Genomic DNA, 12,037 nt, shown 5'->3' with positions numbered 1-12,037 from the left:
GGGAATCACAGACTTGAAGGAAAAAATGAGGTTCTCCCCAAAAGATCAACCTATTTGCTGATCATTCCCACCTCTGTAGAATCTCAGATCAAGCAATGGGTATCCTTCAAGAGAGTCCCATGAGGATCACACCAATGAACCATTTTTTCCCAGCATCCCTAGCAATCAAACTGACAGCCCTTTCTTTGGTTATGCCTCAGTTCCCCATTAACACCTAGGGAAATTATCCAGGCAAGAAGCAGGCTTACAAAGTAGGCATTTTGACAGCTTACTTCATTCAGCTTAAAGCTTTGGAAATATCCTGCTTTTATACTGAACTTTCCCAGAAACTGAAGAAAGGAAACCAGAGATGAACAGGGGAAAAGCCACCTTGCTCAGACCTGGGATCTATCCCAAGCTAGTAGAGACCCTGGAAATATAACACATCTTACCACTCCCCAAAAGAATATGGCTCCTTACCTCGTTGGAGATGACTTAACAGCTCCACTGTGAGAATCTGACAGGGTCCTCAATAGACAAGTGACAGGCTAGGTCAGGCTGCCTTACTGCTGTGCACTTTAAAAATTTACTCAGAATTATATGAACTTCTGGAAACACTTTTCTCACTTCTTTTAATCCAATATTGTTGCTTTTTTTTTTTTTTTGCCTTAAACCTTTTTATTCTCAGAACTCAGTCCTTCTGAGACTAAATAAGACCATCTCCAATGGATTTCAATGCCGCCTGTATTTAACACAGCCTGTTTCTTTCTAGGATGTAGATATTTTCGTGGAAACTGCATAGTGAAAGTTCTAAAGCTAACCAATTCCTCTTGTATTTTCCTATATCAGGAACTAAAGAAGGAGGAAACTATGACCCGCACAGGTATTCACATGTTTTTTTGGTTTTGTTTTGTTTTAATTTTCAGCAGCTTCTTTTCCATAGTTGCATGATCCATTATTTCAACTAGTTTCTGTTTCTTACCATCTTGCACAGAGCATAGGTCGTGGTGCATGTGTGTTCTAACTGTACCCGCCTTCCTACCGAGTCCCTGACTCCTGGCCCGTCATTCTGCTGTCAGTCAATGCATCTGCCCCCACGAGATGCCTCTCTAAGCATGGACTCTCTCCTGCGCATGCCATGCCTGTTTGCTTGTCGAATGATGCCTTGAAAAAAGGAATGGGTGACCGGAAAGGGGGGAGTGGCCTCGAAAATGGGAGTGGCCTCTGGGACAATGGGGATTTTCCTTTGTTGGGCAGAGAGGCTGCATGGGACTAAGTGGGAGATATTTTTTTTTCCATTTAAGAATATTGCTAATACTTTCAAAGGGACTAAGGGAAATTTCGAGAGTACTCTGAGGCCTAACTCAGAGAAAACAAAGAATTTCCTTATGCATAGTCATTAGTCAACTTTGGTGCCAAAAGCAATTGTCATAAGCAGAGCTTAGTGGGGTGAGAGGGATTGAGAGAGGGTGCCAGGAGTTAGGAACAGGGTGTTCCAAGTCAGACAGGAAGTTCCCAGAATACATCAGAACAGAGTCCTGATGAATGAAACCTCATACATAGCCCTCATCTTGAGATATTTTAACCCTTTAACCCTCATCTTTCTCTCCCACATGGAGGAGACCATACACTTGGAAGCTTGTCCACTAATTGTCTAGAAATGTCAGGCATTGCTTTTTTTGAGGACCCTGTGCCTCATTGATGCTTTGGTGTGCCAAAACTTCAGTCAACAAGCTTACTTAAGTTGCTACATTCTACCAAAGCAGTGTGAATTATTTGGCACTATCCACACAAATACCTCCTCAGAGAAACAAGAGAAGGAAAGAACATGACATGGCGTAGGGGCAGATGAAGGAATGACCATAAAATGGCTCCAGTATCCCGGGTTTGCTTTCTGTCTCTCTGCCACCTTGCCTAATGCCAGTTAGCATCTCTGAAACAATGAGCAGCTTCTGAAGGGAATCATGTGACACACTGGGCCGGGAGGTTGGTGGAGGAGGTGAGAGGTGTGATCAGGGTGCCTTGTGATGCCGATCTTCTTGTGTCGAAGGCATAAGCTCTGAGTGCGATGCAGTGTGAGCAAGGATCTCCAGTTCTCGAGGGGCGTTTCTTTTTCCCTTTGTACATGAACATCACTTCTGCTGTCATGCTGCGATGTCCAAGAAGAGTCTTGGCAATGTGGCTAAGAGCCCAGTGGCTGCGGGGCTGCTGGGCAGTTCATGGCAGCTTTATAGTACAGGTCGGCTGCCTGATCCACTTCCCTGAATCCTCTAGGCCACAGACTGCAATAAGAGCCACCCTTGGCCACCAGCCTCCGTCCACATTGGGTCGGATTCCTCTTTCCCCAGGGCAGTAGCGAGTGGTGAAGATGGTTGTGGGTGGCATAGTTGTTCATCTCCATGGTAATGCCAGGCTGCCTACAGTTCTAATCGAGTCTTGCTTTGTGCACGTTTGCGGCGCTTTCTGTGTGCAGGCTTGTGTGCGTGCGTGCTTGCTGTGTAACGAGCTCCAGGGCGTGAGAGCATTCGTCAGTAAGCAGAATACAGAATGCAAAGCAACTCGCACGAATGAAGAAGGAATGCCTGTGAGAGGGAACAGGATGTGATACTCAATCTTAAACAGAAACTAACATATTTTACAAGTGTCATCCCCAAAAGATGGTGACTCTGCTTGAAACCAAGCTGTGTTTTTAGAAATTCTCTTAGTGGTTTCATGATCTTCTTGTTCCCGGGGTGGGGTGAGACTTACTTGTAACTTGAAGTCCTTTACATTTATTCTAAAGATTTGCTTTTCAGAACAAAGGCAGCCACGTGTTTGCGCTTTAAATAAATAGCCCAATAGAAAAGTCTGGGTTTGTGGGCTGAGAAGTGTCAGAGGCCAGGCCAGGACTCAGATGGTCAGCATCCCTAGCCCAAGCTGACCTTGAATTCATTACTCAGTCATCCCAGAAGACTATCTTGCATTTCTGATCCTCCTATTTCCAATAAGTGCTAAGATCGTCTGCATACACCATCACACCCTGTTTATATGATGCTGGAGATTGAATCCAGGGATCCCATGTCTCCCATGTTGATCCCCATCAACCAGGATGCACCACCAGCCTAATGTCTAGTGATTTTTAATGTTCCGTCTTCACATAATTTGGCATTTACAGAAAGGCTATTGGAATAGCTCCAAGACATTTCACCCTGTTTGCTTCTCATCTCTCATTTCCTCTTTCTCATACAGCAGTTTTTACTTCAATTCTGAGTCATTTGCAGTCATCATAACCCATTGTGTAGATGTGCTTTACTATGTACGTCCAAGAACATTTTTGCACATGACTGTTATATACTACCTAAAATCAGGCCATCAGTATCAGCCAGTGCCTTTATCTAATCCACATTCGGTGATCACATGTTGCCAAATGTTCCAATAAGGGCATGTTTATAGTGTTTTGTTTCTGGTCCAGGATTCAATCCAGAATCGTACATCATATAAATCATCACCTTTTTTTCAATGTCATCTCTACTGCAACAGTTTCTCAATTTTTCGTTGTTGGTGATGACATTCCGCCGGCCACCAGCCAGTTGATTCATGAAATGCCTCTCCATTTGATATTAGTCCTGAGTTCTCACAAGATGGGAGTCTTCTATCTGGAACAGGTCAATTATAAAACCAGTGATGCCTTGAGATATCATCTCTGGATCCTCGATTTTTGGCTAATGTGTTGTTTGCTAGGCTATCCCACTATACAGTTGCTAGTCTGCATCAATAATGCAGTCTGTGATAATGCAGATACCGACAGTTGTGCTTTTTGCCTGCTCACTCATTGTGCTTGCTTGATTAGTCTGGTGTTGGAGTGACAAGTCTATCTCTGAGCCTCCCCAACCTGCAGTTGCTCATTATTAACATGACAGCTGCAGATGGAGCTTTTCCTAGCTCCACCATTCCTCCTGTTTCTCAAGTCATGTTCTACTGTGAAGTATTGTAATAATTATTGAAAACGGCTGCCTGTCAAGCCGACTGTCTAGGCTGCAGTGGCTCTGGATAGATCAGACGCCATGTTCCGTGGCCAGAGGCCATGTGGGTGCCACAGCTATAAACGGGCCCTCCAGAAACACCAGCCCTACCACCCATGAGATGCCAGTGTGGGAGATGGCTCTGCCAATCTTCCACACTATCTCTGAAAGGCTGGGCAGTGCCCAGACCATCCCCCCAACCACGCAAGCCTGGTAGAAAAATGAGACTCTAATGCTTAGATTATCCAAAGGCTTTATATATTTGGTAAAGATCAATAACAAGATGCCCATACAATTAGAAGTGTGACCCAATACCCAACCTAGGTATACCAACTACCTTTGACTGGCGGAGACATTCGAACATTCGCCTCCGTGTTTACCTTTCATCTCTCTCCCAGTTCCTCCTCTTCCTTCTCCTCTTCCTCTCCTTCCTCTTCTTCTTCCTCTCTTTACTCCTCCCACCTTAGCTCCTCCTACAATGAAGAGCTTGTTTCCCTCCTCCCCTACATAGCCAATTGTGTGAGGATAGAGCAAAGCTTCTCCTTTCTCCTCTGAACATTCTTTTTCTATCACTATTGTAACAGCCAAAGTGGCCCTGGATTGGTCACTAGTGTCCCTTTAAGATCTCTCTGGTGTGATTCTGGGAAGTCCCCCACTGTTCTTGAACATTCCATTGTTTGATGCCCTGAAATATGTCCAGGGTCATCTTATGTTTTTACCACCCAACATTCAGAAGCAGCCATTTCTGGGTACCAGTTTTGTTTTGTTGTTTGTTTGTTTGTTTGTTTTGTTCTTTTGAGAGGTCTGGAAAGTTAACATGAGATGTGGACTTGAAACACGCACAACAGCTGTAGAGTTGTCTGTACATCAGGTCCATCCCTTTACCTGTGCAAAAATGTCTCCTGAGTGGACTAATTCTTCCAGTGTGACTTCACTTTGTCCTTGATCCTAACAAGGTGCTTTTAGGGTATCCCATTGGGAGAGAGAAACTCTAAGCCAAGTTGTATGGACCATCTTCATGCTGAGGAAGCAGCCACCGATGTGTCTGTTAGTGCTGTTACGGTCAGTGATAACTGAAATTGTCCAACCACATCTATAAGATGCTCAGATAAGTTTTCTCTGAAGATATTTGAATAAGTTACATTATATTAATAGATCTGCTTTAAAAATAAGATAATGTAGCAAATTTTATTTAAACTTATCCCCATCTGGTTTACAAAACAATGAGACTCAGACTACAGTTTACTTATTTGGCTTTGGCAATTACTGGAGGTTACTAACTCTAATCTGTTTTTCTAACTGCTGGACTGGCTACTTCTCCAGCTGTTTATCTTACATCCTTACTGTCTGAATCCTGGGTTATTTCTGTTCCAACGGTCTGATGTCCTGGGAGAGTATTTCACTGTGGTACATGTGGCTAGTTCATGTCTTCTCTGTGCTCCTTCTCCCTCTCCTCCCTTTTTCCTTCCTTGTAGTCCCTACCTGCAGCCCCGGCCAGGTAACTGAGAACCCGCCTCCCGTAATCCCTTCAGTAATTAGCTGCAGCCGTTTTTATTTAACCAATAGTTTTTCAGGAGCAAGGTTTGCACACAAAAAAAACTGGCATATATGGGAATTTGCTTGTCTTGGGGCAACTAGATTTTGGGATACAAAATTTAACATTTCAATACATAGCAACAGATCAAATCCCATCAAGACAAATGTTTTATTCCCAGACTAAATTTTTTTGAGTCACTTTGCATGCTTTTCTAATATAACCTGGAACTCTTTTCACTAGTAGTTATAAGGGACTTAGAACTATAAGGTTATAAGTTATATGGTGCTAGCTGATTCTTCAAATAGGGTTTTAGTTTCTTAGAGTTGTTGTAGCAATTAACTGCTACTTCTCCAAACAACATGCAATTATTTTTTTTTAAAGTTTCTAGAGACAAGAAGTCTAGAATGACTCTTCCTGGGCCGGGTGTCAGACCAGATCAGGGTGTCCGAAGGTTTGCATCCATTCAGGGCTTCAGAGACCTCGGGTTTTTTTGTTTTGGTTTTTTCTTTGTTTGTTTGTTTGTTTTTGTCCTTTCTGGTTTAAGTGACTTCTATTCCTCGTCCACTGCCTCATCTTTGAAGCCAGCAACATAAGTGTCTATTCTTCCTCTCTCTGCCTCCATCCCTGCCCTGTGCATTCCAGAGTCACATCTTCTGCTCTGACTACCCTACCTCTCTGCCTCCATCTCCTTCCAAAAAGACCCCAGTGATTATCTCGGCTTCTTCCCCTGAACATTGGGCTGTCGAGACACATGACTTGGTCACCCTTACAAGATCCCTTCTGCCTCCTAAAGCAATGCTCCTGCGGATTTGGATACAGACATCTTCAAGGGCGAAGGGAGCCACTGTTCTGCCTTAGTCTACTCTGTGTTAAACTTGCTTTATCAAATGTTTTCTCTTCCTTTTTGTTTCCTAGAACAGTTTAGAGAGCATCAGGGTTGTAGGTGGCAACATCTTCCTGAGAAACCATATGGACCAGGTGCTTCCTTATGAGTGGTTTTTAATAACTTCTCCTTTGGTGGAAATCGCTCTGTTTCAGCTTTCTACCCTTCCAGATAAGCTTCAGCAAGTTGCTTCCTGAGCAGTTATTAAGCATTTGTGTCTGGAGGGCCTGGATGAAGGGGGAGGGGGCTGAGGAGTCCTGAGGATGCACAGTTACCCAGCATCTTTCCCTGCTTCAAAGACACCCTCTTTTAGCCTCCCTTGCCGAGGTGCCCGTGTGTATGCCAGTTCTTCAGGCCACTTTCTAATCTCATTGCCTCATACAGTAGAGGCAATAACTTCTCAAGCCAATTCCCTGTGGAACCAGGACCCTGAGTACGCTATGCAGTAGGCTGCATCCACTCAATACAATGTATCCATTTAAAGTGTGAAATAGCAGCTGGATGGTGGTGACACAAGTCTTCAATCCCAGCTCTCAGGAAGCAAAGGCAGGTGGATCTCTGTGAGTTGGAGGCCAGCCTGGATTACAGAGAACCAGTTTCAGGACAGCCAGCACTACACAGAGAAACCCTGTCTTGAAAAACAGAGTTTTAAACAAAGGAAGAAAGGAAAGAAAAGGAAAGGAAAGGAAAGGAAAGGAAAGGAAAGGAAAGGAAAGGAAAGGAAAGGAAAGGAAAGGAAGGAAAACTGCTTGTCCTGAGAAGCAGAAAGTTTCCCTGGCTGTGAGATTATGTAACTCAACAGCACAGCGCTTTCTGTTTCAAACCTTTGATATTTTCGAACAATTAATGTACCTGCAGGACTAGAAGCTTAGTCCTGAAGGTCTGTTTCTGTCCAGACCCATGAGACACCTTGATCCCTGGGTAGTCCAAGACCCATGAGACACTTTGATCCCTGGGTAGTTCACCTGCCAGCTGTGTACAAGGCCTTCTTCCCCTAGGGACATCTTCCCTGTGACCATCTGCACTCTTTTTCTCTCTGGTTGTCCTGCAAGACAGCTCTTGTCAGATTTATATGACTGAAAAGGTGTAAGAATAGTACATTAGATGTGGACCATCTCCACATTAATGCAACCCCTGCCCTGTCATGTCATGCACATAGCTCAATCCCTCAAGGGGGCACACCTAAAGGTCTCTTAGGGGCTCCCACGATGCTCCAGTAAGCACCCTTGCCTATTCTGACATGTGAGCAGTCTTGGGTGAGGGCTTCTTCTATTACATATCCATGTACTTCCCCTTGCGTCTTTTGCACCATCTTCTCCAGAAGATAGTTGCCCCCCTTCCTCTCACTGACACCTGGCAAGGGATTCATTCCTTTCATATAGCTTGTTTTTCTCGTGATTTCAAACTGTTTTCCTACAGCCTTGGGACCTGAAGGAGTGCTTGGCTGGCTGAAGGATTCTTGCTACCAACTTGATTTTCTTACTGCAGACAGTTTCACTCCCCCAATGCCTGGTCACACAGCATGGCCACTCTGTGGGTTTGGTCAGTTCGTGGTCAATTTTCTTTTTGGGGGCAGGGACATTTTCATCGGAATTTTTTGAAAAAAATTCTTGTTTCATATTTTCTTTCAGAGTAATTTTGTGTCAGTGTAGTTTGCTTTTATTCCATTAATTTGGAGATTTTACAAGATTCTGTTAGTGTACCCCAATATAATATAATCTTACCATTGAATTACTAAAGGCTAGGGTTTGGGGGAAGGCATGGACCCTCCCATGAACCTAAAATGTCTTCCCTTTTACTTCCCTCTTCCTCTCCCACCCACTTCCTGGAAGTATCCTTCTCCTTTTCTTGTCTCCTTTCTCTCTGGAGCATGTTTACAGCGACTGCCAGCTTGACTCCCTTTCAGTACCCTCCCGTGCTGTCAGGGCCGTGACTCAGCCGAACGCTGGACAGTGTCTCACGTACACAGGGTGGCATTTCCTCAAAGGCCACTTCAAATCAACCTTAGCTTTGTCTCCACTTCTCTTCCCTACATTTCCCCCAAGGCTGGTACCAAAGTGTGGTTCACAACTCTGCCAGCGTCTGGAATCCAGTCTTTTTTCTAGCTTACAGGTGACCTGAAGATCACAGACATCTCTCTTACGGGTTCATCTAAGGTGCGGCTTTCATATAGTCTTATAGATTTCTGCACAGCGTTATGAGGAATTCATCTCACTAATCTAAGGTCCCCTTTTTAAAATTTCATCTTAGCCCAGTGTTGTACTGTCAAAAGAAAGCTGGAGTGCTCTGTGCACATACATGTAAAACCTGCTCACACAAAGGCTTCCTGCATCCATGCAGGACCATGCATATGAAGAAAGATTTCTGAGCAGCTCACTTGCAGAGCTTAAGATTTGTTTTTCTACTGAGTACCAAGAAATACAAAATAAAGATAATTCACTGAGAATTTGGCTACAAAATCAAAATATCGTGCAGTCTATCTGTTACCTGGAACCGGTTGCGTATAAATGGCGTTGTCCTGTGACTGTTCTCACACTGAACATCTGGGCGAGCCCAAGGAGCAAGCTGTCCCTGCACTAGGCAGAACAATTTCCATTCCCACACCACACTATGCTCTATGTAGCCAAAGGTAGTGTTGAGTTCCTCATTCTCCTGCCTCCACCTCCTGAGTATTGTGATTACGGGGGTGCAGCTGGCTTTCTGTGCTCTAGGCGTCAGACCCAGGCTTTCGTGCATGCTGTGAAACACTTCACTGACTGACCTGCATTCCCAGTTTCTCCCTTTTCTGATTTCCATTGTCCTTCTGTCACCTTCATATGCAAAGATCACTCTTCGAAAATCAAATACTAAGAGAGCATACTTTCCATTATTGCATTTCAAGTTAATTTATAGAATAGTTACATTGCTCATCCGGTTGAGTCAAAAATGTTTTGTTGCACTAATGAAGTCCTTTGGTTTCTCTTCTCACAGAGGACAATTATGGGATGGATGGGAAGGTTAGTCGGTCCAGTGTTGCTTCAGACACCACCTGGCAAGGCCTGGAGGAGTTGTCCGGTGCAAACGACATGGATGAGTACAGATCTAACCCTAGACTGAGTCTGGAAGACTGGACTAATTACCTGAGGGCTGTCCACAGAGCCTTTGCACTGCTGAACAGTCACCTTGATCAAAACAAAGCAAACGGGACTCCAACTGCACAAAGCGGTGGCTTCCCGGTCACCTCTGCTGAGCTTGCGGTGCCAGCAGAGATGACTTCTGCAGAGTCAGGTGAAGACCCAAGTCATGTGGTTGGGGAAACACCTCCTTTGACCTTGCCAGCCAACCTCCAAGCCCTGCATCTGAACAGACCAACGTTAAGTCCAGAGAGAACACTTGAATGGAATAACGACATTCCAGAAGTGAATCATTTGAATTCTGAACACTGGAGAAAAACTGACAAGCAGATAGGATGGGAGGAGATGCATCATCCTGAAGGTGACATCAGTGGCAACGGTATGACAGAGCTGCTGCTCCAGTCTCATCTTGGGCAGCAGCCCACCAGTCAGCACCAACAAAAGCGTTCCCAGGATGTGGGGCCAGAGGAGGATGCTTTTCAAGATCAATTGCATCCTCTCATCCACTCTGACAGAACTCCCGTTCATCGGGTGTTCGATGTGTCCCTCGTGGAGCAGCCTCGTCACTCCAGCCACACGGAGATGTTGACCAAGATGGAGGGGAGTGGTACAAAGGAGTGGGTACCAAATCTCTAAGGCAATCCCTCCTCTCTGGTCACCTCTGCTTAGATTAAATGTTGCCTAACATAATATTTCTTTCCATGTTTTGATTAGTAAACTAGTGGTGGCAATCATGACTCCCAACATTCTGAGCTCCCCTGGGTACACCTGCACAGTACAAGTTCATGTGCACATGTGCAGGTGATGCTCACACACAGACTCATTGTAATTCACTGTTTTACCAAGAAGGGAGAAGTGTGGTGCATTTTTTTGTTTTGATGCTTTGTTTTTGGTACTAAAACAGTATTATCTTTTGAATATTGTAGGGACATGAGTTTATAAAGTCTATCCAGTCAAAATGGCTAGAATTGTGCCTTTGTACATTTTAAAAGCTTGACGCCCTTGGAGAATCTGTCAACCCACCTTCCCTGCCTGCATAACGAAGTTTGAGTTTGTTTCTAACCACTGGAGTTTTTCAACATCATCATCTTTGGTTCAGTGATTTTGCACTTTGAGTTTGGAATACTGTGTCTGATTGGTTGGTAGTGTTATTATTTTTCTTTTAAACAGGCTTATCAGAGTCACACATTTTGTCCTAGGAAGGACAAAGGAATAGACCCCCAGCAAGGACACACAGTACGGATCACATATTGTTTAACGTATGCTTTTCCCAGAAAGCGTTGCATGTATTTTACCTCGACGTGCTAAACTTGATTAGCAGAAAGGCATGGCTCACAATCTTGGTGGTAAAAAATAAATCCTGAGGGAATAAGCAATAAATAAAACAAGAATGACCTGCTCTCTCTGTGATTACTGGATAGATGTTCATCCTGCTAACGCCCGGTTGCCCTATTGAAAGAAGGAACAGGACAGAGGCTGTTTTATTTCAATCTTCCTCTTTTTTGTTTGTTTTGTTTCATCAATGAACTTAAGCATTGGAAAAATACATGTAGTTTTATCGTTCTATAAGACAATTTTAATAAAGTAAAATCACAAATGCTGTAAAGTTTAAGTGCACCAGAACGGAAGCTAGCATCATAAACATTGTGTTACGTGAAGATTTTTAAAACTATCGCCAAGCTCTGGGTTTCTAAGACATAGTTCAAAACTGCTTTTGAAAATCTGTATTCTTGAGCTCGCCCTGTTTCTGTTGGACTTTTAGAGACCAATTGAAGGATTACCTCATGGAGACTTTTCAGTGTCTTCTTCAACTTCACAAGGTCTTGCTGTTGTTGCTTGGCTTAATGGTGGCTTTGTTTTTCCTTCTAGATAATTCAAACATGTAGATAGGTTATATTTTTCTTTAAGTGTTTAAACACTTTTTAAGAAAACTTAATATGGTATAGTTGAGTCCTTGCTGATTTTAAGTCTTTATCATAGAGTCTGTACATATGTTACGCCTCACTAGCTGTTCATCAGATGCGATGCCACCTGCTGAATGACAGAGTAAGCATACATAGTCCTGAATGGTGTGCTTTGTAAAGAGATTAAAATATTAGGAAGCACATTTTGCTTTTTTTTTTAATCCTATGTAATACTCTGTGATACTTTTATAAAACAATTCTGGCTTCAGGAAAGTCTAGAAGCAACATTTCTGGAAATAAAAAGTGTTGAAACTTTTTACCGGTTTCAGAGAAATGAATTTAATCCAGCATTTGGGGTCACACATTACTTACAAGTTAGCTGGAGTCTAAGTCTCACCTGTAAGGCGAGACTTAGTGGTAAGAGTACTTGTCACACTGCCCCCAGAATCCACGCATTGTAGGCCATTCCCAGGTTAGTGCCTTTCTGAATTTGCCTCATCACAGTTCAGGAGGAAGAGGCAGAGCATCTCTGGACACAACCCGAGAAGGCTGCAAAGGGCCCAAAGCTCCAACTTCACCACGGTGAAAAAAATCAAAAAGTTCCACCCATGAACAGCACC

General features: G+C 43.7%; 1 protein-coding gene across 6 annotated transcripts in view; it reads left to right on the top strand.

The window, feature by feature from the left end:
* Positions 1-11,734, top strand: part of Sulf1 (sulfatase 1) — a 158,911-nt gene extending 147,177 nt beyond the window's left edge. For 4 of the 6 annotated variants that reach the window (XM_076924354.1, XM_076924356.1, XM_076924355.1 and 1 more), the window contains one exon: positions 9,371-11,734. In XM_076924354.1, coding sequence (XP_076780469.1) covers positions 9,371-10,149 — 779 coding nt within the window. In that variant the 3' untranslated portion in view covers positions 10,150-11,734. Of the gene's footprint in view, positions 1-828; positions 963-9,370 lie in introns of those variants that run through there. The other 2 variants (XM_076924359.1, XM_076924358.1) reach the window with 2 other exon arrangements.
* The last annotated feature ends 303 nt before the right edge of the window (positions 11,735-12,037 follow it).

This window comes from Arvicanthis niloticus, chromosome 25, assembly GCF_011762505.2.
Source record: "Arvicanthis niloticus isolate mArvNil1 chromosome 25, mArvNil1.pat.X, whole genome shotgun sequence".
NCBI lineage: Eukaryota > Metazoa > Chordata > Mammalia > Rodentia > Muridae > Arvicanthis > Arvicanthis niloticus.
This window is presented reverse-complemented; position numbering and strand designations above follow the sequence as displayed.